This window comes from Ctenopharyngodon idella, chromosome 7 (assembly GCF_019924925.1).
Source record: "Ctenopharyngodon idella isolate HZGC_01 chromosome 7, HZGC01, whole genome shotgun sequence".
Lineage (NCBI taxonomy): Eukaryota > Metazoa > Chordata > Actinopteri > Cypriniformes > Xenocyprididae > Ctenopharyngodon > Ctenopharyngodon idella.
Window position 1 is genome coordinate 14191710 of NC_067226.1, and position 20202 is coordinate 14211911.

Consider the following 20202-nt stretch of genomic DNA (forward strand, 5'->3'; position numbering starts at 1 on the left):
AAACCCGTAGGACTGACCTTCTTCTGCAGGACACAAAAGAAAATATTTTGAAGAATGTTGGTGTCCAAACAACAACAGTCCTTTATATGGACCAAAAAACAAACAAACAAAAAAAAAAACACCAAGATATTTAAAAAAAAAAAAAATAAAAAAATCTTTCTTTTGTGCTCCATACTATAGAACAAAGAAAGCCATACAGGTCTGGAAAGACATGAAGGTAAGTAAATTATGACAATATTTTAATTTTTGGGTAATCCATCCCTTTAAAACAAACATGATTGCACAAGCAAAACACATTTAATACAGTATGTGTGTCAGAAGTAAAGTTATTCCATACACAAAATCTGTGACTGACAACTGAGATACAGTTGAAAAAAAAAAAAACATCTGGGAAAAGGTGACAGAAAAGAGGATGATAGATTTGTTTCTCACTGCATATGTAATGATTCTCATCTGAGCCATCTCCACAGTGATCAATAAAGTCACACAAGTTGTCCTTAGAGATACAGTGACTGTTGGCACAGATGAACTCGTTGTTATGACAAGAAAGATTAGACGTTATTGGAGGGGCACAGTCCACAAATGCCACGTCATCAACAACAACATCCCCCATGTAGCTGATGCCCCGCTTGGCACGAAGAACCACCTATTGATTTTAAAAAAACAAAATACACATGTTGTTAAACTGCAGTAAACTATTGTACTTCATATGCTCCACAATACTTTCATATGGCTGCATAGTCAAATGCACAAAGCACAAATTCATATTTACTCTATGAGATAAGTCAGGTAAACAGACTGATGTAAAAGCTGTAATACTGTATACATCACTCAGAATCAACTGACTGTCTTAAATGAAAAGCAACAAGAAAAACTGTCAATATGGTGTATACTGTACATATATATAAGGAGTTGAACTGGAAGTGCTCGAGAGCTGCTGCATAAGTTAAAGGGCACTAAGGCCCCTGATAGTACACAGCAAAAGGGCACTTAGCACTAACGAGTGAGGGTATCATGGAGTATCTAGCACAATGGAGAACTATATTTGTAAGAGTGTTTATATATAAGCAGTGTTGATAAATATTAATGATGCAAAGGCCAGATGGAGAAAAGGTCATGATATTTCTGGTCAAAGCATCAACAGTTCAAACATCAGCCTGACACTTAACATTTTGCTGTACATTTCAGGAATACTGAACACACACAGTTCTACAATCACCTTTATAAAAAAGTAAATATTTTCATGAATCTTTTTTTAACAGATCATATAAAATTTGTTTACATGGTTGACATACGGTTCAAAAGTTTGAGGTCGGTAAGATTTGTAAAAATATTTTTGAAAGAAGCCTCTTTTGCTCACCAAGAGTGCATTTATTTGATCAAACAGTAATATTGTGAAATAGTATTACAAATTAAAATAACTATTTTAATACATTTTAAAATGTAATTTATTCCTGTGATGGGAAAGCAGAATTTTCAGCATCATTACTCCAGTCTTCAGTGTCACATGATCCTTCAGAAATCATTCTAATATAATGATTTGGTGCTCAAGAAACATTTATTATATCATCAACCAGGATTCTTTGACAAAAACAGCAATTTATTTGAAATATAATTCTTTTATTTGTCTTTACTGTCACCTTTGATCAGTTTAATGCATCTATGCTGAATCAATTGTTCAGTGCTGTGTTTATTGAGTAAAAGAATTCAGTTCTTAATAATTAGAGAACAGACGAGAAAAAATACAGTAAATTAAAAGACTTATTTTTGACAAATTCAAAGCATTTATTCCAATCATTCATTCATTCATTCATTCATTCCAGAAACACTGACCTGGATGTTATGACGGATTCCTATGAAGACCTCACCCCGCCTCCAGCTGCTGCCTTGGTTACCATTTTGGGACCAAACTTCATGTGTGACAGTACCTGATTTGATGAAGACCTGCACATAAAAGTTTGAGATTTTGACAAGCTGCAAATTGTTCTCTGGAAAAAACTTCATAACAAACATTTTATACAAAATGAAGCATGAAATTTATTGTCACATTAATAATATGTTTTGATGTTTTCAAGGCTTGGGTTACCAAGACAGCAAATGAATAACAATTATATTCATAATTTCTAGATAATTGTACCTGCAGAGTTCCAACAGTGAAGCCACTCATGTGATACCAGAACACCAGAGTGCACTGGGGTCCTGTTATTTTGATGGGAGCAGTCAAGAGATCAGTGGTGTGACCATATCCTCCATTGGAGCTGTCCGCAAATATATACCAACCCTGTGAAGAACCACTGCAAACAGTACATGTGTACAGATGAGTAAACACAAAGCATTAAAACACACCGACATACATGCAAACCTGACCATGCATTTATAAATGAAAGCGCAAACACATTCCAGCAAATGATGGTGCTCTTTCTTTGCTCACAGTGTGTGGTCGTTAGCGGGTCTGTGGTTCTGTTCTCCGTGGTGAATACTCTCCCCTTGTCCTGTCTGCCAGCGAAAGGCATGTGGAGGAACAGGAGTGGCTGGATCACTTAAATACCATCCACAAAGCATGTCACCTTCAAAATCACAATACTGCTTTACTGAGAACAGAGAGCAGTAATATCAGAAGGATGAATGGACAGAGTTTGGGGTCAGTCAAGTTTTTAATGTTTTTAAAACATTAGGTTCACCAAGGCTGCATTTGATCCAACACTTTATTTTGATGGTCACTTTTGAACACTTCTGACTATAAGAAACTTATTAGTAGACTGTAGTAGAATGTTAGGTTAGGGTTAGGTGTTCTGTTCAGGTTAGTAGAAAAAGTCGACATGATGTAGTTGCAAGTTACTTATAGTTAGTAGATTGTCTGTTGGGGAGCATCAAAATACAGATATTACGCAGACAGTCTACTAATTCTCTAATGACTGCTAATTGACATGTAGTTGCAAAGTTAGAGTTAGTAGAGTGTCTAAAGAGGACCATCAAAATAAAGTGTTACCGAAAGTTAAAAAAAAAAACAGCATTTATTTTAAATTTTATGTAACAAAGTAAAACTCTGTAATGTCAGTTTTGATCATTTTTGCATCCTTGCTGGATAAATATGTTAATTTCTTTCAGAACCCAAAGGCCCAAAACTTTTGAACTGACAGACAGACAGACAGACAGACAGATAGATAGATAGATAGATAGATGCCTACCACAGTGCTCTTCATCAGAGCTATCGGAGCAGTCGGGTGTGAAATCGCACACTTGACTGAGGCTCACACACTCTCTTGTAGTTGAGCACACAAACTGGTCAGGGGGGCAGCTGTGAGTGGCTGGTGCTGACACGGTGAACAGCGGGGCAGAGGTGCTGGGCTCTTTTGAGGGCAGTTCACCTATACAAGGATAAACACACATAATTACAAACACAGTATTTTACCTTAAAATCATGAAATGTGCAACCATAGATCCATGATAACACTATCCAGTCATTGTTATTCCACCTTCATATGGCTGACAGCCAAGGAAAGACAGATCATCTATGGCAATATCTCCTGTGAAGTCATCACCAACAGTCCCCTCCACTAAAATCTGTAGCAGCAAGAATGAAGACAGAAGAGGCCATCTTTAGTTTGCAGCTTGCACATTGTTTTGATGGCAAAAAAAAAAAGAAAGGAAAAAAAAAAAAAAAAAGTAGACAACTGTAGAAATATCAAGAAAATGATTTTGTTATGCCTTGTCTTATTAGTTTGTTATGCTTTGTCTTATCACGTAGTAGACCTTTGAAATTGTTATTATGTGCCACAGGATGACTTTCCTTTGCCAAGTTAAAGAAATTAAGATCAAGCTGATCAGTAAAAATTAAGAACAGCTGCATAATATAATTTTATATTTAACATTTATAATAGGTGCATCATAATTAACATTTACACGAGCATGTGCGGTTCTTCCGGATAATCAATAATGATTCGATTTGATATTGCGTTGATATTATTTTTTGAATAAATTACATTTTACACACAATATTGCCATTTATTTTGTCTATTCTTGCTCCGCCAGCGAAAATGTCTCCAAACAAAGCCACAACAAATTCAGCCGTAGCGCGTCTACGATCAACATAGGCTATGTTCACACTTGGCGTCTTTTTTTTTTGAAGTTGTCAGCGTCTGTTTTACATTATAATCAGTAATCGTGTTTTGAAAAAAGTCCTGAGCGCTTTTTTAAACGCCACTCAACCGCCGACATCTTTTTCTGCAGCTCAGAACGTCTTTTCAAGCTAAAAAAAATGCAACTTTTCTGAAAAAAATAGAAGGAAAAAAAAAACGTTTGAGCAAATGGATTTGTTTGAGCAAATGGAAACACACAAAAAAATATATATTTAATGTATTCTCTCATTTTAATTTTACCCCATGTTTTACCCAACTATGATGACTTCCGCTTCTGAGAAACCCGGAAATGTGAAAAGGGTCTATAACCAATGACAAGCGAGTAGCGAGATCTGACGTTTCCATAACAACAAGGAGAAAATGGAGAGGGTGCAGGAATCCAATCATTGGTTGTTCAGGTAAGTGTATCATCTACTACTTGTCGTTAACAAAACTATCACCTGCTCAGCAACAGTTATCAATACCGTAACCAGCTGATTAGGCGACGCTTGCCGTTATAGCTAGCTGTTGTTACAGCAACAAAAGACGCCCTCGGCTGCTATTTGGAACCAAAAGCTTTTTTTTACACTAAAAAAAGCGCCCTTGTCAACTTTTTCTTGTCAAAAAAGACGCCAAGTGTGAACACACCCTAACGTTTTTTTCCCTGAATGAATCAGTACGTTTGAACGAATCGGTAGAGTGAATGAATCAAATGACTCCCTCATAAAGACTCAATTGCCGCCACCTACTGGCATACTGATGTAACCTGCAGAAAGACGCTACCCACCACTAATGCGCAGACTGGTACGGACGACATGGCGATAAAAATATGAGATGGGAAGGAAAATTATATTTCAATACATTGCGTTCTCTCGCAAAAAGTATTAGATTCCCTCGAGAATTTTTAATATTGTTAATATTACACATCCGCAGGAATAGAGTGCGTTTAAAGCTGGAGCAGCCAGTCAATCAAAGGATTCAGAACACAAGGACACCATTACCCCCATATGACCCATCCTCTTCAGTACCTGTAATTCTGATCAATGGCTCACCTGAAAGTGGTGGGCGCTGTTGATCGGCAGTATCTCCCTGTGCCAGAAGTTGCCTTGGTCGCCATAGCGAACCCACAACAAGTTTCCTCGCCCACTGTTACGTGTGCGCATATACACAGCCAATCGGAACACATTCTGCCCAAACATGTGATAGTGGAATCTGAAAATGCACAGTTCTTCGGGTGCAGGACTTCGGCGAGGAGTTGGAAGAAAAGGCCGACTAATAAGAACGGCGGTGTCTTTGAACTTCTGTGGGTGTGAAGATTCGATATAGAGGAAGTGGCCATCTGCATTGGCATGTGTGTGGTCCTTCCAGGGGCCTGTGTTGAAAGTGGGAGTGGGTCCTTGGATACGGGTCCAATCAAACATATCCACCTCATGTTCCTGAGTCCAGCTACACAGGCTTTCCTCAAAGTCACACATTAGCTCTGGGGCTGATAGGAGAAGAAAAGATCATTGTAAACCGAATGAACAAAAAGAGCTAACGTCAAACAATAAACTGCTTTGATGACCATTTAAAGCTCCACTAATACTGACAGCAGTTTTCCTCGTCTGTTCCATCTCCACAGTCATCGATCAGGTCACAGATCAGAGAATAGTTCACACATGCTTTGCTCCGGTGGCAGTGAAAGTGATACGGAGTAGGGCACATCTCCACAGCCTCGGGCAATGAGCAGTTATGGAACATAATATCATCTAGGGCAGAGACTCCCTCATACACGGCCAGGCTCAGCTTTGCAACTGAGATGTAGAAAGGCCTGGTCTGCCTGCCAATCTGGACAGTTACCGGGTGCCACTGGTTACCTTGGTTGTAAAGTGTTTGCCAAAGTAAAGTGATGCTGTCTAAGCCATCTATCTGCAGATGCATTTCAGCAGCACCAACAGAATGGCCAGAATTATAGTGCCTGTACGCAAAACAATCAACATTACTATTAAAGTTTGAACACTTAATGTAAAAAAAAAAAAAAAAATACTGTAAAGCAGTGAAGAATATTTTGATTCGTTTTTTTCAAATATTAACATACATTTTTAAATTATAATATTATTTTGATTAATTTTTAATTCATATATTTCACCAAGCTTAGAAAGAGGTAAGATCGAAACCTTCAGTTACTTAGCAAATTCTTCATCCCTTACCAGAAGGTCATGACACAATCTGAACTTGCTTGCTGGAAAGTAGGACTGCGCAGCAAAGCCTGCTGGGAAAACCTGCTGCTCTTCTTGAAAATAAACATGAAGTGGCCTTGAAGGGAGAGAAAAAAAGACTCAAATGCAAACTTGTAATATTATATTATACTTTATGTTGCTCATAAATTATTAGTAGATTGTGACATTTAAAAAAAATCATTCATTTGAATTCAGTTATTTTGAATGTTTTTTGCTGCGTACAATAAATATTAACAGACAATGGAAATGGAATTTGCGATCATTAATTTGAACATCACCCTGAGGCAGACCACATTTATGTACAGGAGCACAGTTTAAAAAGCAGCACTATTTTACCTTTTGCTAAACATTACAACTGAAATGAACTAGTCTAATTCACACACAGTGTGTATACGCCCAGATGATTTGTAGACAAACATTATCAGTAAAATGGGATGTTCAGTGCTATTGCAAACAAAGTAAAGGTTCTTCATGGAGAAACTGAAATGTTAAGAAATGTACACATAAAATCAGTGGATTCAGTTTATAGGTCAGATCTACAATTTAGCATCTTTTGCGACTGTGAGACAAAGGCAATTTCATGTGTATTTATGTGAGTGCTTTCACCTGCACTTGTATTAGTCGAGTGGTCTCGGGGTGGTGTTTGGTCTAGATACTCTGTGGAGACTCCATCAGCTGAGCCTCTTACCCATTCAAATCCATCACCCTGGATGAGCTCATACCAGCCACAAGAGTCAGACTCGAAATCACACTGTGCCGCTGAAAGTCAAATAAACATTATGAAGGAATAATGAAATAATAATGGAAAGGATAAAACCACCCTTTCAAAGCAGTGTGGATTTTTTAACAAATGCCTATGTAGAAACTTTGTCAATTGCTTATTGTAAATAATGTGAAAACAAAGCATAATGTAATAACTGTACATAATGTAATAAGTATTGCATTATTTACGTAATAAAATGTTCATAATGAAATAATTTTCTCAAAATGTAATGAGAACAGTTTTTACATTATGAGAAATGTATTACATTATAAGCTCACAAAAAACATTGTCATTTTGTCATTAATGTAATAGCTCTTTTAAACATAAAAAATTGGTATAACCTTACAGTGCATTTTAAAATTTAAATCCAGTCTTAAACTACCTATTTATGTAATTATTATTGTTAAGGCCAAGCAGCAAAGGTGCGAAGGCAGCTATTGTATCTATTAGTTTTCTTCTTCTTCTTTTTCTTTCTCTGCTCGAGTCTATAGCAGCCAATATAACCGTATGGTAAAACGTTGTGAAATTTGGCACACAGATAGAGAACATATTAACCACAGCAAACTTGGATTCTCTAACTCAATAGTGCCACCAACTGTCCAAATTTACACTAATGTTTACGCTAATAACTTTTGAACTGTAAAGGCTAGAAACAAAATTTGACTATTCGCCATTTTGAATTTTCTGAAAAAACCTAATTTTTCAGACTCCACCTACAACAAACTGAACCACAACATCTTCAGACCATGCAGACAAACATTATGGAATTCAGGATGATTAGTTGAACCGCTCTCAAAATCTGTGCGAACGAATTTGACAAAGAGCACACCAAAATGAACGTGAGGCTATATTTTCAGACCAAACTTGGTATCATCACAAACATGACTTGAGAGTACATGCACAATTTCAGCACAGCGCCACCTACTGAACATGGCTATTTTTGCTTATAACTTCTGAACAGTTTGACCAAAAATTTGGGAGATTGGTCTCTTTAAATTTGGTACAGCATACTGAGTCAGACGATATCCAATATTTCCATGTTTGGGCATCTGTCATTTTGAATTTTGGCATAATATGCTATACTTTACGAATGCATAAGCATATCATTACGAAACTCGGTATATGTCTTCGGAACAATGTCTTGTAGTTATTAAAAAAAATTCTCGACACCAAAACTTATTTTTACTATTATTATTACTACTAATACTATTTTTATTATTATTATTGATGTTGTTATTTTATTATTATTATTGTACATTATTTCTATACATAAGCCAAATCATCAGTATAACAGCCAATGAAGAACAGAATAGAATAGTGTTCTATTTTCACATAATGCTGTTTAAAGAGTTGACACAGTATGATACAATTTTTTTTTTACATAAAACTGTTATCAATTGCATTTTGTGCTCAAATTTAGTATACTGAAAGATAATTATTATATTGTAAACATTTCACTTATACATTGTGCTGGTATTACCTTATGAACAGTGATGACATTATAAGTTGCTATAGTGTTTTCATAATGTAATATAATAACCTATTACATTATGTAAAAAAAATCATTATTACATTGAAAAATCGTTATTACATTATGAGCCCAAGATTTTATTAAAATTTGAGAAAATTATTATGAACATTTTATTACATTAATAATGAAATCCTTATTACATTATGTGCAGTTATTACATTATGAGTTGCTGCAAGAGGTTTGATATCAAATTAGATGTTTCTTAAATAGTGACATGGCTCATATTCCAGTGGAATCAAGTCAGCTTCAAGCTGTTTTGATCTTCGAGTCTATATACTTACAACAGTTGGCCTCGTCCTCTCCATTGGGGCAGTCTAAATAAAAGTCACACACTTTCCCCCCATCCACACAGATATTTGCCCCACAGTGAAAGTGAGCTGAAAGAGGTGCCTTGATGTCAGTCTCTGTAGAAAACAATAAAGCCAACATATTTTATATATTATAAGTCTCTCATGGAGTGGAGAGCTTCTGAGAGCTTCATCCTGCATTATCACCTTTGTTAACCATGTCATGTGATGTAGATCTGAACATGGCCACATTATTATGATTAATTGGACTGTCCAAGGTACTGCTGAAATAATTCACAATAATGTGTTACCGTAACACCCACGCACCCACACACATATTTACAACCAAACATATTAACCTCCCTTTGGGACACTTGTTAATAGAAAATATACAGTCAACCTTGTTCGGTTCTGTGCAGGTCTATATTTATGTTGGAAAATAAAACATGTTAATGTTTTCTCGTAAAAAGTTAAGCATTTTTTAATGATAAATGTATAAAATATAGTTAATCAGAGATTAAATCTCTAAATGTAGAACTATAAAATCTTTAGAAGATAAAAAAAAAAAAACATTCCAGGATTTTATTATGGCACTTGCATATACTCTAAATGTAACTGATGTCTCTTGGTCCTTCTATCTTGGGCTGAACTGTAAATTAGAAAGTTGCTGAGGTTCCCTTCTGCCTATCACTATTGTCCCCCTCCAGCAAAGGGCTGTAAATGTATTAGACCTTATTTACAGCTTTATATTCCTGCATCTCTTGAGCCCTCTGCACCTCACACCCTTCAGAAACCACATAAAAGTGAGCAGAGCCATCACATAACTTCTTTGTGCCTTTACAAACAGCAACATCATGACTCAAAAATGGACATCTGAAGGAGGAGCAATCATAGATACTGGATAACTTACTGAATAAAGAAGATAAGATTTTAAAAAGAAAAAGTTCACCCAAAAATAATCATTCTGTCATCATTTACTAACCCTAATGTCCTATCAATCCAGAACAGAAAAGATTATTTTTTTTTACCTTACAATGAAAGTAAATTTCATTGACTTTCACCGTATAGACAAAAGCAGTTGAAACATTCTTCAAAATATCTTATTTTATGTTGCACTGAAGAAGAAAACTCATACAGATTTGTAACGACATTAGTATTAGTTAATTATTCCAGAATTTTAGTTGAACAATCCTGTTAAACTTCAGAAGTGAAGTTGCTTTTTGGATTTAGACAGCCTAACTGGATTTGCAACTGGATTTGACTAATGAAAAGATATATTAGTGTTCACCCACCTACGGCTGCCACACATTCTCTGCTGAAGGACAGATCATCAATCGCAACAACTTCATATGGGTCACTGCTGTTGAAAATCAATCCTCTAATCACAACCTGTAGATTCACAGCAGTTATGTTTTACTGATTCAACTATACACCATACATACTTCTGTAACACTTTATTTGTGTCCTTGTTACATGTTACTATATTAATTACTATAAATTGTGCAAAATTACGTGCAACTAACCCTGAACCACACCCTAATCTTAAGCTTAGTAAGTACATGTAGTTAATTAATAACACTCAATACTTAAATGTATAATTACACTGTAACACGGACACCTTAAAATAAAGTGTAACCACTACTTCTTTTTGTTCATGAGTTCAAACCCATTCCCCCAAACACACATAACCCCTCATTCAGTACATCAACACCAACCTTAAACTCCTCTCTGCTGTTTAACACCACCACTGTTCGCATCCAGGGAAGAGTGTGTGGATAAGGATTGGAAGTGGACTGAAACCAAACCTCCTCCAGCTCTCCTGAAGATTTGAATTGGATCAGAACCTGCAAAGCCCCTGTCAGCACCCCAATATGATGATAGAAAGTTAGCTGTTCAAAGGAAAAGACAACAAAGGGACACAAAATGTAAATTCCCCAAAAGAATGTTATGTGAACAAAGGATTCAAGCGGTGCATTGCTTGCTTCATTACACATGTTGAGCTTTAAAGCATAAACATTAAAGATATTCAGCGGTTGGCCAAATGAGACAAAATTAAAGCTGAAAGCATTTCATACTCAAAGCCATCTTCCTGCCAAGTTCAATGTCGTCTTATTTTTATTTAAGCAGAGAAGCGCTCAAAGTGAATTACTCCATATCCAATAGCAGTGGATCTAACCATAGATCACAATGAGTTCATGCACTACCCACTGTGTCACGGCTCTGACAGCCTATGCATAACTCTCTGCTGTCAATAAGAGTGTGTAGCCGTGGCAGTGGATAAGTGCTCCAAACACTTAATCGGGTGCTTGAGCAAAGTATTTAACAAGATGCTGCTTGTGGCGGGCAGGACGAGGCCGAGAGCCATGGGAAAGAGTCTCACAGAAGGAGATCTGGATAAATAAAAGGAGGAGTGATGACAGTGCAAGACGAGAGAGGACCAGGCATGGGCTTTACATTATGTTTTGTTTATGTGTGTGCGGCAGTGTCCATGAGGGGCCGCCGCTTTACTTCCGTTTTGTATTTATTTGAATTAGTAGGCCTACAACAAAAAATGGATTTTATTTATTACATAATTTCATAAAATTCTTTTTTAAATATTAAAGCCATAGATGAGAATCTTTCTCTGGCCAGTGTTACACTTACTTATACTGACACCTACCGGTGAGCATGCAGCATCATGCAAAATTAAAGGTTTACAGTAACGGATGCGACTGGTAATGTGTAGTGACCCATGAAAGATTTATTTTGTGTCTTTCCTAGAATGGGCAGTTTGTGACTTTGCGTGATAAACAACATACAATAGCACTGGAATTTCAAAACATTCAGTGGCACATTGAGTCACATGCCACTCAAATACTGATGTGCCACATACTGACAATATGCGTTTAATTGACATTTTAAAATATCTGTGAATTGGGCTATTTATTTAGGATTTTGTGTCAGAATTAGGTCACTATAGCTGCTCAGCTCACGTGTAGGTCACTACTGGAGGAGTCACAAGACCCACAACATACGGTGACATGTTTCACGAGGCAGTGTCAGTGTTCCACGATAATGTCACTGGCACATGAAGACCGAAAGTGCCACTAAGCAACATGTGCTATTGGCTTCTGTGCGTCAGATGCCATGTCACTTAATGTTAAAACTGCTACTGTATTTTCAATAGTGGAGCAAAAACAGACAAAGTAACTGACAACATTTCTTGATATTGAACAGTTGTATAAAAGCAATATCACACAATAAGTTAGCATTTTGATATATAGCTTGCTCAAAGCAGATGGTAGTTTAGCAAATAAGCTACTATTTTTTTATATGGCATCAGGATTTATGAATTCATTTAAAAACAGAGAATGAAATACAACATGTTAAAGATGTTTAGTTAGAAACAGTGATAATGTTTTTCTGTACCCAGCATGTCTGTGAAGGCTGGAAAAGAGGACTGTATATTTCAGCAGTGACTCCTTCTCCATTTTCAGATTGTATATAGAGGCAATGATCTGACAAAAAAGAATAAACAGTGTCCTGAGAAGTCAGAAAATACAGTATATAAATTTGAAATAGAATACAAATCTATTTTTCTTTTGAAATGGAACAGTTTTTTGAACCTTTAGACAAAATATAAAAGACAATCTAAAAAAAAGGTTTGCATATGTGTTTGTATTATATATAGATTTTGTATCACATGAAGTTCACACTCGAGGAGGAAAAACTTCATTCTAAGGCCCAAACTGAGAAAAATATGCAATTTGGAGCAGATTTTATTTATATATCAAAAATATTAAATTGTGATAGTTTGTAATGTAAAACAATTATATTTTCACAACAGTGTAAAAGACTACTTACATAAAATGCATATAAATATAATTTGTTACTATATCTCCCAATAAAAAATCTTAGTAATATAACATTTAAATGCTTTGTTTTATGATCAAAAACATATAATGCAATACAATGATGACTGAGAGATGTACATATAAATATTCTTTAAAAGACTCTTGTATCATACTTGATAAATACATTTTTCTAATAAAAAATGATATCATACTTTCAGTAACACTTTACAATAAGGTTCATTAGTTAACTACATTAGTTAACATGAACTAATAATGAACTGCACTTCTACAGCATTTATTAATCTTTGTTAATGTTAATTTTAACATTTACTAATACATTATTAAAATCTTGTTAACATTAATTAATGCACTGTGAACTAACATGAACAAACAATGAACAGCTGTATTTTCATTAACTAATGTTAATGAAGATTAGTAAATACAGTAACAAATATATTGCTCATGGTTAGTTCATGTTAGTTAATACATTAACTAATGTTTAACTAATGAACCTTATTATAAAGTGTTACCATACTTTCTAAAAAAGAATGCAGTAAATTGTGTGAAACAGGATTTTGAGCAAAGTTTTGATCATGTCGATAATTTAGAAGCCTTAGAAATTCATGTATCAAATATGATACAGTAGGCTTTTAAGTATTATCCATACAGATATAAGATTAACTGTTTTACTTACCAGTAACATTTTCTCTATGGTCTGCCTCAGTACTGGGCCGACTCAAGCCTGAGCCTCTCATCCAAACATGATGTTGAAAACCACAGAAACCTTCCTGAAAGTCACATCTCACAAACTGGGAACCTACAATAGAGGAAACTCACAGCTATATCAGGCCATTACAGTAGTAAATCAAACACTGGTGTCTTCTCATCATTTAAAATCTGTAACATTATGTTTTGTTTATGTGTGACACCACTGAAAACATGGAATCCATCACAACACATTTAATAGGTGCTTGACTGAAAATATGTTATCGTACAATAGAGGAGATTAGATATACTATAAGGAAATATAATATATAATAGGTATACAGAATAAATGTTCTGTTGGACATCAAAAATAATTTATAAAGATGATGAAAATGCTAATGGATAATCTTTTCTTATCATCATTAAAAGGATGAATGTGCAAAACAAAAGCAATAGGGGTCCACCCTAATACATCAACCTCAATTCCGTAATGTTCTGCCTTGTAAAAGTCCCAGAGAGATTTAATCAATATTATAAAAGCACTGTTGTATCTCATCAGTAGACCTTCCAGTGTGCCACTTTATGAGTGTGCCATAAATCTCACTATTTACACATGAGGCCTTTAGGAGCATTTAAAACCATATTGTCAACAGAGAGGGAAAAGAAAGGGCCATTGCTGTCAAAGAGTTGCCTGCGTAAGCACAGAAAACATACACAAGTAGCAGAGCCGAAAAACTAGCTGAAGAGTGGAAATGAAAAAATATGAAGTGTTTAAGAATAATACATACAGTTAGTCTCATCACTTCCATCTTCACAGTTTTCTCTGAAATCACATACATGCTCCTCAGATACACAGCCTCCTTTCGCGCAAGAAAACTGCTCAGGCAGACATAGAGTGGATGATACACTCGCCAAGACACAGAGCAGAAATGAGGCCTGTACGCACACCCTCATTGAGCTCTCTGATAGACAGTTCACTAGCTCATTCAGCTCTATATGTAAGCAAAAACACAGGCAGATACTCACACCTCAGTTTAAAAAAAAAAAAATCCTTAAAATCCAGAGAGAGACAGCGTATAACCTCAACAGTCACGTCTCACAGAAGAACCATCTGCTCACACCAGCCCTAGCTCAAATGACTTTATGACTGTTACACAATAGGCCTGCTTTCTTTCATTATGTATCAGTGTGTGTGCAAAGTGTGCGTCAAACTTCTTGTAATTGGCTAGAGATAAAGTGACAATAAACTGTAATCTATTATTTTAAGACACAATCTTCTGTGCAATAAGAACACAAGTTACAAGCTTAAGTTAAACAAACACATTTTGGTTAAGAAATATAAAGCAATTTAAACAAGACTTAATAAGAATTGTCGTTACTTAAATTTTCCTTAATTTTCAGCTCGAAGAAACAGGACTGAATGAGCAAGAAGGTGGCAAAGTAATCAGTCATGTATTAGTTCCACCCTCTGTCCTGCACTGGCTTTACAAATGTTCATTCAGCCATAATTTTGTTTTTCATGAATCAGTGACTAAAATTCAAAATCATCCACAAGGTGTGCTACAAGACAAGCTCTGTTGGAAATAATAATATCCGAATAACCTTCAAGCACAAATGAGCACAGCGATATGAATGAGGAATAAATACTTAGGGATTTAAAACGGCAGCAAAGTCTGTATTGCTTGTAATTTTTAGATATATATATATATATATATATATATAAAAAGTTTTTTTTATTTTCTTTTATATTCACAACTCTTCAAGGCAAATCCAAGATCTCTGTAAAGTCATGATCTTTGAAATTTAGCGGCTCAAATATAAAGACATCTTTTATTCTCAGCTGTCTAACCCTGATTTATTCATTAGGGTTTATAGTAGTACACATATGATATATGTCTTATGTAATGGTGAATAGAATGATATTCAGGGATTAATGATATCTCATTCTCACTTACAGCAGCACTCTCTGCCGTTAGAGGTCGGTAAGATGTTTTTATGTTTTTTGAAGTCTTTTATGTTCACCAAGGCTGCATTTATTTGTTTAAAAATACAGTAAAACAGTAACACTGTAAAATAATAGTAGAATTTAAAATAACTGTTTTCTATCTTCACATATTTAAAAATTTAATTTATTCCTGTGATGGCAAAGATTCATTTTCAGCATCATTACTCCAGTCTTCAGTGTCACATGATCCTTCAGAAATAATTCTAATATGCTGATTTGCTGCTTAAAAAAAAAAAAAAAAAAAAAACACTTATTGTTGAAAACAGTTGTGCTGCATAACATTCTTATGTAAACCATGACACATTTGTTTCTTGATGAATAGAAAGTAAAAAACATTATTTAAGTGAAATAAAAATCTTTTGTAATATTGTAAATATCTTAATTGTCGCTTTCTAAACAATTCACTGCATCATTGCTGAATAGAAGTATTAATTTCTGTCAAAAAATCTCACTGACCCAAATCTTTTGAATGGTAGTGTGTTTGTAGCAAGTAAATTTACCTGCATGAATTCTGTATTACATTTGACAAAAGCTTGGTTCATCACATTTAGGATTTTTTTTTTCTTTTTCTTTCTTTCTTTCTTTCTTTCTTTCTTTCTTTCTTTCTTTCTTTTTAAATCAGCTCCACATCATTACTGATGCACGTAACATCTCTCTACATTGTACACATTACCTATCTGGAATGGGCTATTAAGCAGGTCAAATAGAAGGTGAAAATACTAATAATCCTCCAGTGAGTGATAAGATCCAGAGACTGTGGGTAGTGATAATGGTGTCTTAAGACACACAAATCCTTAATAGTCCAATTGAACTACATGTCTTGTGTCTCCGGGGATGTCACTTTATGTCTTTGTGATTAGTTGGGCTTATTGATTGTCAGTGCCGGGAGATTTAAGTGGCTCTGTTCTCACATAATAGACCCTAATTATTATGTCAGTCCCAAAGACAGACAACACAACAGAGCACAGACAGTGAATTAAGCTCATCGATATGTCTTTAAATAAACTTTCAGGCATTTCAATACAATATCATACAACCTGATTTGTTGGGATGCTTTTTATATTTGAATAAAATGAAAACTAAAAGACTTTCAAATCATATAGGTTTCCAACTGCTGAAGAGTTCGTGTTCGTCTTTGACGTATTTTTCTCTATAGATGAAAGATCTGTACTGCAGGCAGGCCAAGTCAGGACCCGGACTCTTCTACGACGAAGCCATGCTGTTGTAATAACTGTAGTATGTGGTTTTGTATTGTCCGGCTGAAATACAGAAGGCCTTCCGTAAAATAGACATCATCTGGAGGGGAGCATATGTTGCTCTTAAACCTTTATATACCTTTCAGCATTCATTGTGCCTTCCAAAACATACAAGCTGACAATACCCACAGGACACGACGGCGCTGTTCACATATGGCTTCCTTTTTGCATGATTGAGCTTTAGTTGGCATCTGCAGATGGCACGGCGGATTGTGTTTACCGACAGTGGTTTCTGGAAGTATTTCTGGGCCCATTTAGTAATGGTCATTGACACAATCATGCACAATCATGAATGATGCAGTGTCGTCTGAGGGCCCGAAGACCACAGGTGTCCAATAAAGGTCTTCGGCCTTGTCCCTTACACACAGAGATTTCTCCAGTTTCTCTGAATCTTTTGATGATGTTATGCACTGTAGATGATGAGATTTCCAAAGCCTTTGCAATTTGACGTTGAGGAACATTGTTTTTAAAGTATTCTGCAATCTTTTTACACACTCTTTCGCAGCTCTGCTGATCTTTACTTCTGAGAGACTCTGCCTCTCTAAGACATCCCTTTTATAGCTAATTATGTTACAGACCTGATATCAATTAATTTAATTAGTTGCTAGATGTTCTCCCAGCTGAATCTTTTCAAAATTTCTTGAAATTAGCTCATTTAGTGGATAAAAGTGTAAAATTTCTCTGTTTAAAAATTTGTTATGTTATCTACGTTCTATTGTGAATAAAATATTGGCTCATGTGATTTGAAAGTCTTTTTGTTTTCATTTTATTCACATTTAAAAAATGTCCCAACATTTCTGGAATTCGGGTTGTATATCAGTATGGATATCATATATGGATATCATATCTGTAACATCAGGTGGTTCAGAAACAACAGAGAGCAGAATCCAAATGCAGTTAGATAACATTTATTAACAAAACATAAAAGTAAATCCAAGATTAAGGCAAAAACAGAAAATCCAGAAACCAAGAAAAACAGGGTAAATCCAGACAAAGGCAAGGTAAGCAAAACTGAACTGAACAATACGCAAATGATACAACCATAAAGGACAACAGCAGGGGCCCATACTTTGATGGTAGTTGACTTAGGGTGGTAGTAAACTCAGGGTTACAGGATTAGTTTCAAGTTGACAAAACCAAACCAATCCAATCAGGCTTTATTGGAACCATGATGCTGATCATTTCCAGTGTTGGGAGTAACGCGTTACAAAAGTAATGCATTACAGTAACTTTTTGCTGTAACGCAGTAGTGTAAGGCATTACTAATCAATTTTCAGTAATATTTTACTCGGTACATGTTCAGTAACGCTTGCGTTACAACACACTTTTAGCCCAAAATTTAATTGTTCAAAACAAACAAACAAACAAACAAACAAACAAACAAAAACAGCAAGACCGTGAGACATTAAAGGATTAGTCCACTTTCTAATAAAAATGTCCTGATAATTTACTCACCCCCATGTCATCCAAGATGTCAATGTCCTTCTTTCTTCAGTCGAAAAGAAATTAAGGTTTTTGATGAAAACATTCTAGGATTATTCTCCTTATAGTGGATTTCAATTGGCCCTAAACGGTTAAAGGTCAAAATTACAGTTTCAGTGCAGCTTCAAAGGGCTTTACACGATCCCAGACGAGGAATAAGGGTCTTATCTAACGTAATGATCGGTCATTTTCTTTAAAAAATGAAAATGTATATGCTTTATAGACACAAATGATCGCATCACAAGTGCTTCCACCAGACCGAGATTCAGTATTCTTCAAAAAGCTTACGCGCATGTCCTACACCTTCCCTATTAAACTTTTGGAAAAAACAGAACTGGCGCCGCGTTCGTTCCGTAAGTTGAATAGGGAAGGTGTAGGACATTCAGCGTAAGCTATTTGAAGAATACGACCGATCGTTTTGCTAGATCAGGGGTTCCCAACTACATTCCTGGAGGCCCCCCAACACTGCATATTTTCCATGTCTCCTTAATCAAACACACCTGATTCAGATCATCAGCTCATTAGTAGAGCTCCAAAACCTGAAATGGGTGTGTCAGACAAAGGAGAAATACAAACTATGCAGTGTTGGTGGGGCCTCCAGGACTGTGGTTGGGAACCACTGCTCTAGATAAAGCCACTTGAAGCTGCACTGAAACTGTAATTTTGACCTTCAACCATTTGGGGCCAATTGAAGTCCACTATAAGGACATAGACATCTTGAATGACATGGGGGTGAGTAAATTATCAGGAAATTTTTATTAGAAAGTGGTCTTTAACGAATGAAAAATGCCGCAAGTAACTTCTATTACCTGTTCGTGGTCAGTCAATAGCCGCGTGTGGTGTTTAAGTTTGTGAATAAAGACTAAATCACAGCTTCTGATATATTTGTTTAGCTATTTATTTCATTCATCTCCCTCTTGCTGGTGTAACTTTGTATTGTGTGACGTAGTCCAGTGAAGGCGTGTTTAGGGCGGGTTTTACAGGAGTGCCGCGAGGCTACTGGCCCGACAGTGGAAAAGCGCCATAATTTCGGCCTCTGTGCTCGCGCTGGCCAGTGGAAAAGCGGCTGATGGGTGAAGATGGCAGAAGAAGACTGTACATTAGCGAGATGGACGTATGCGCAATACTTTGAGTTTGTCAGATAATCTTTATACCTCTACCATACTTTTAACAGACTTGGATAGTTTGTGATTCTGTCTGTCATCCTTTCTTGCATTGTCTTGAGCCTTCACTTTACCAATTATAAGCTATATTGTTAGTAGCCTGGATAGCCCACAGTCATTATGCTACATCATATCGCCCTCTACTGGATGTAAAATGCTCTGCAGTACATTTTGTCATTTTAGAATGTTAAGTTGTACTTCTGTAGTTATTTTAGTGAAAGTAACTCAAAAGTAATACAGGAGTAATGTAACGAATTACAATTCTGAGACAGTAATATTGTAAGGTAAGAAATTACTTTTAAATAACAGTAACAAGTAATCTATAATGTATTACAGTTTGGAAGTAACTTGCACAACACTGATCATTTCCTGAGTTTACGAGTTTAGGTGTGACATCAGTAGCGAACAGCCAATCACATGCTGTAGAACAGTAAAACTGCGATTCACTTCTCGCGAAGGAAGCAGCGCGATTCACTTCTCTCTTCCGCAGAATATTACGAGATTGAAAAATATTAAGAATTTAAATAAACACAGAAAAAAAGAAAAGAGCCGTCTATGAAAGGACAACTAAAGGAAAAAAAATTCTTGCTATATCAGTGCAAGTAAAGGTTGTGAAGTTAGTTTATATAGTTGACAGAGGTATAGAGATAACTGAACATTTAAGCCCACATGTAGTCATTTTTAGCTTAATCTATTGATTCTAAAGCTTATTTTTTATTACCGTTATAGATTTATATGAGTTTATATTAACTAAGTGCTCAATAATAATTGATAAACTAAAATTGTACATTTAATGGATTAAGGGTATAATAATTACATAAATAATAACTAAATCTTACA

General features: G+C 35.6%; 1 protein-coding gene across 1 annotated transcript in view; it reads right to left on the minus strand.

Annotated features, from left to right (window-relative positions):
- The window catches only part of malrd1 (MAM and LDL receptor class A domain containing 1), a 33715-nt gene extending 19082 nt beyond the window's left edge, over window positions 1-14633 (minus strand). Inside the window, exons 1-16 of the mRNA XM_051901396.1 lie at window positions 14245-14633; window positions 13446-13568; window positions 12327-12415; window positions 10634-10807; window positions 10211-10307; window positions 8913-9035; window positions 6944-7096; window positions 6308-6413; window positions 5708-6075; window positions 5171-5604; window positions 3477-3564; window positions 3189-3368; window positions 2432-2591; window positions 2138-2294; window positions 1834-1944; window positions 433-646 (exon numbers count right to left, since the gene is read on the minus strand). Coding sequence (XP_051757356.1) covers window positions 433-646; window positions 1834-1944; window positions 2138-2294; window positions 2432-2591; window positions 3189-3368; window positions 3477-3564; window positions 5171-5604; window positions 5708-6075; window positions 6308-6413; window positions 6944-7096; window positions 8913-9035; window positions 10211-10307; window positions 10634-10807; window positions 12327-12415; window positions 13446-13568; window positions 14245-14410 — 2743 coding nt within the window. The 5' untranslated portion in view covers window positions 14411-14633. The remainder of the gene's footprint in view (window positions 1-432; window positions 647-1833; window positions 1945-2137; window positions 2295-2431; window positions 2592-3188; window positions 3369-3476; window positions 3565-5170; window positions 5605-5707; window positions 6076-6307; window positions 6414-6943; window positions 7097-8912; window positions 9036-10210; window positions 10308-10633; window positions 10808-12326; window positions 12416-13445; window positions 13569-14244) is intronic.
- Between the last annotated feature and the right edge of the window lie 5569 nt (window positions 14634-20202).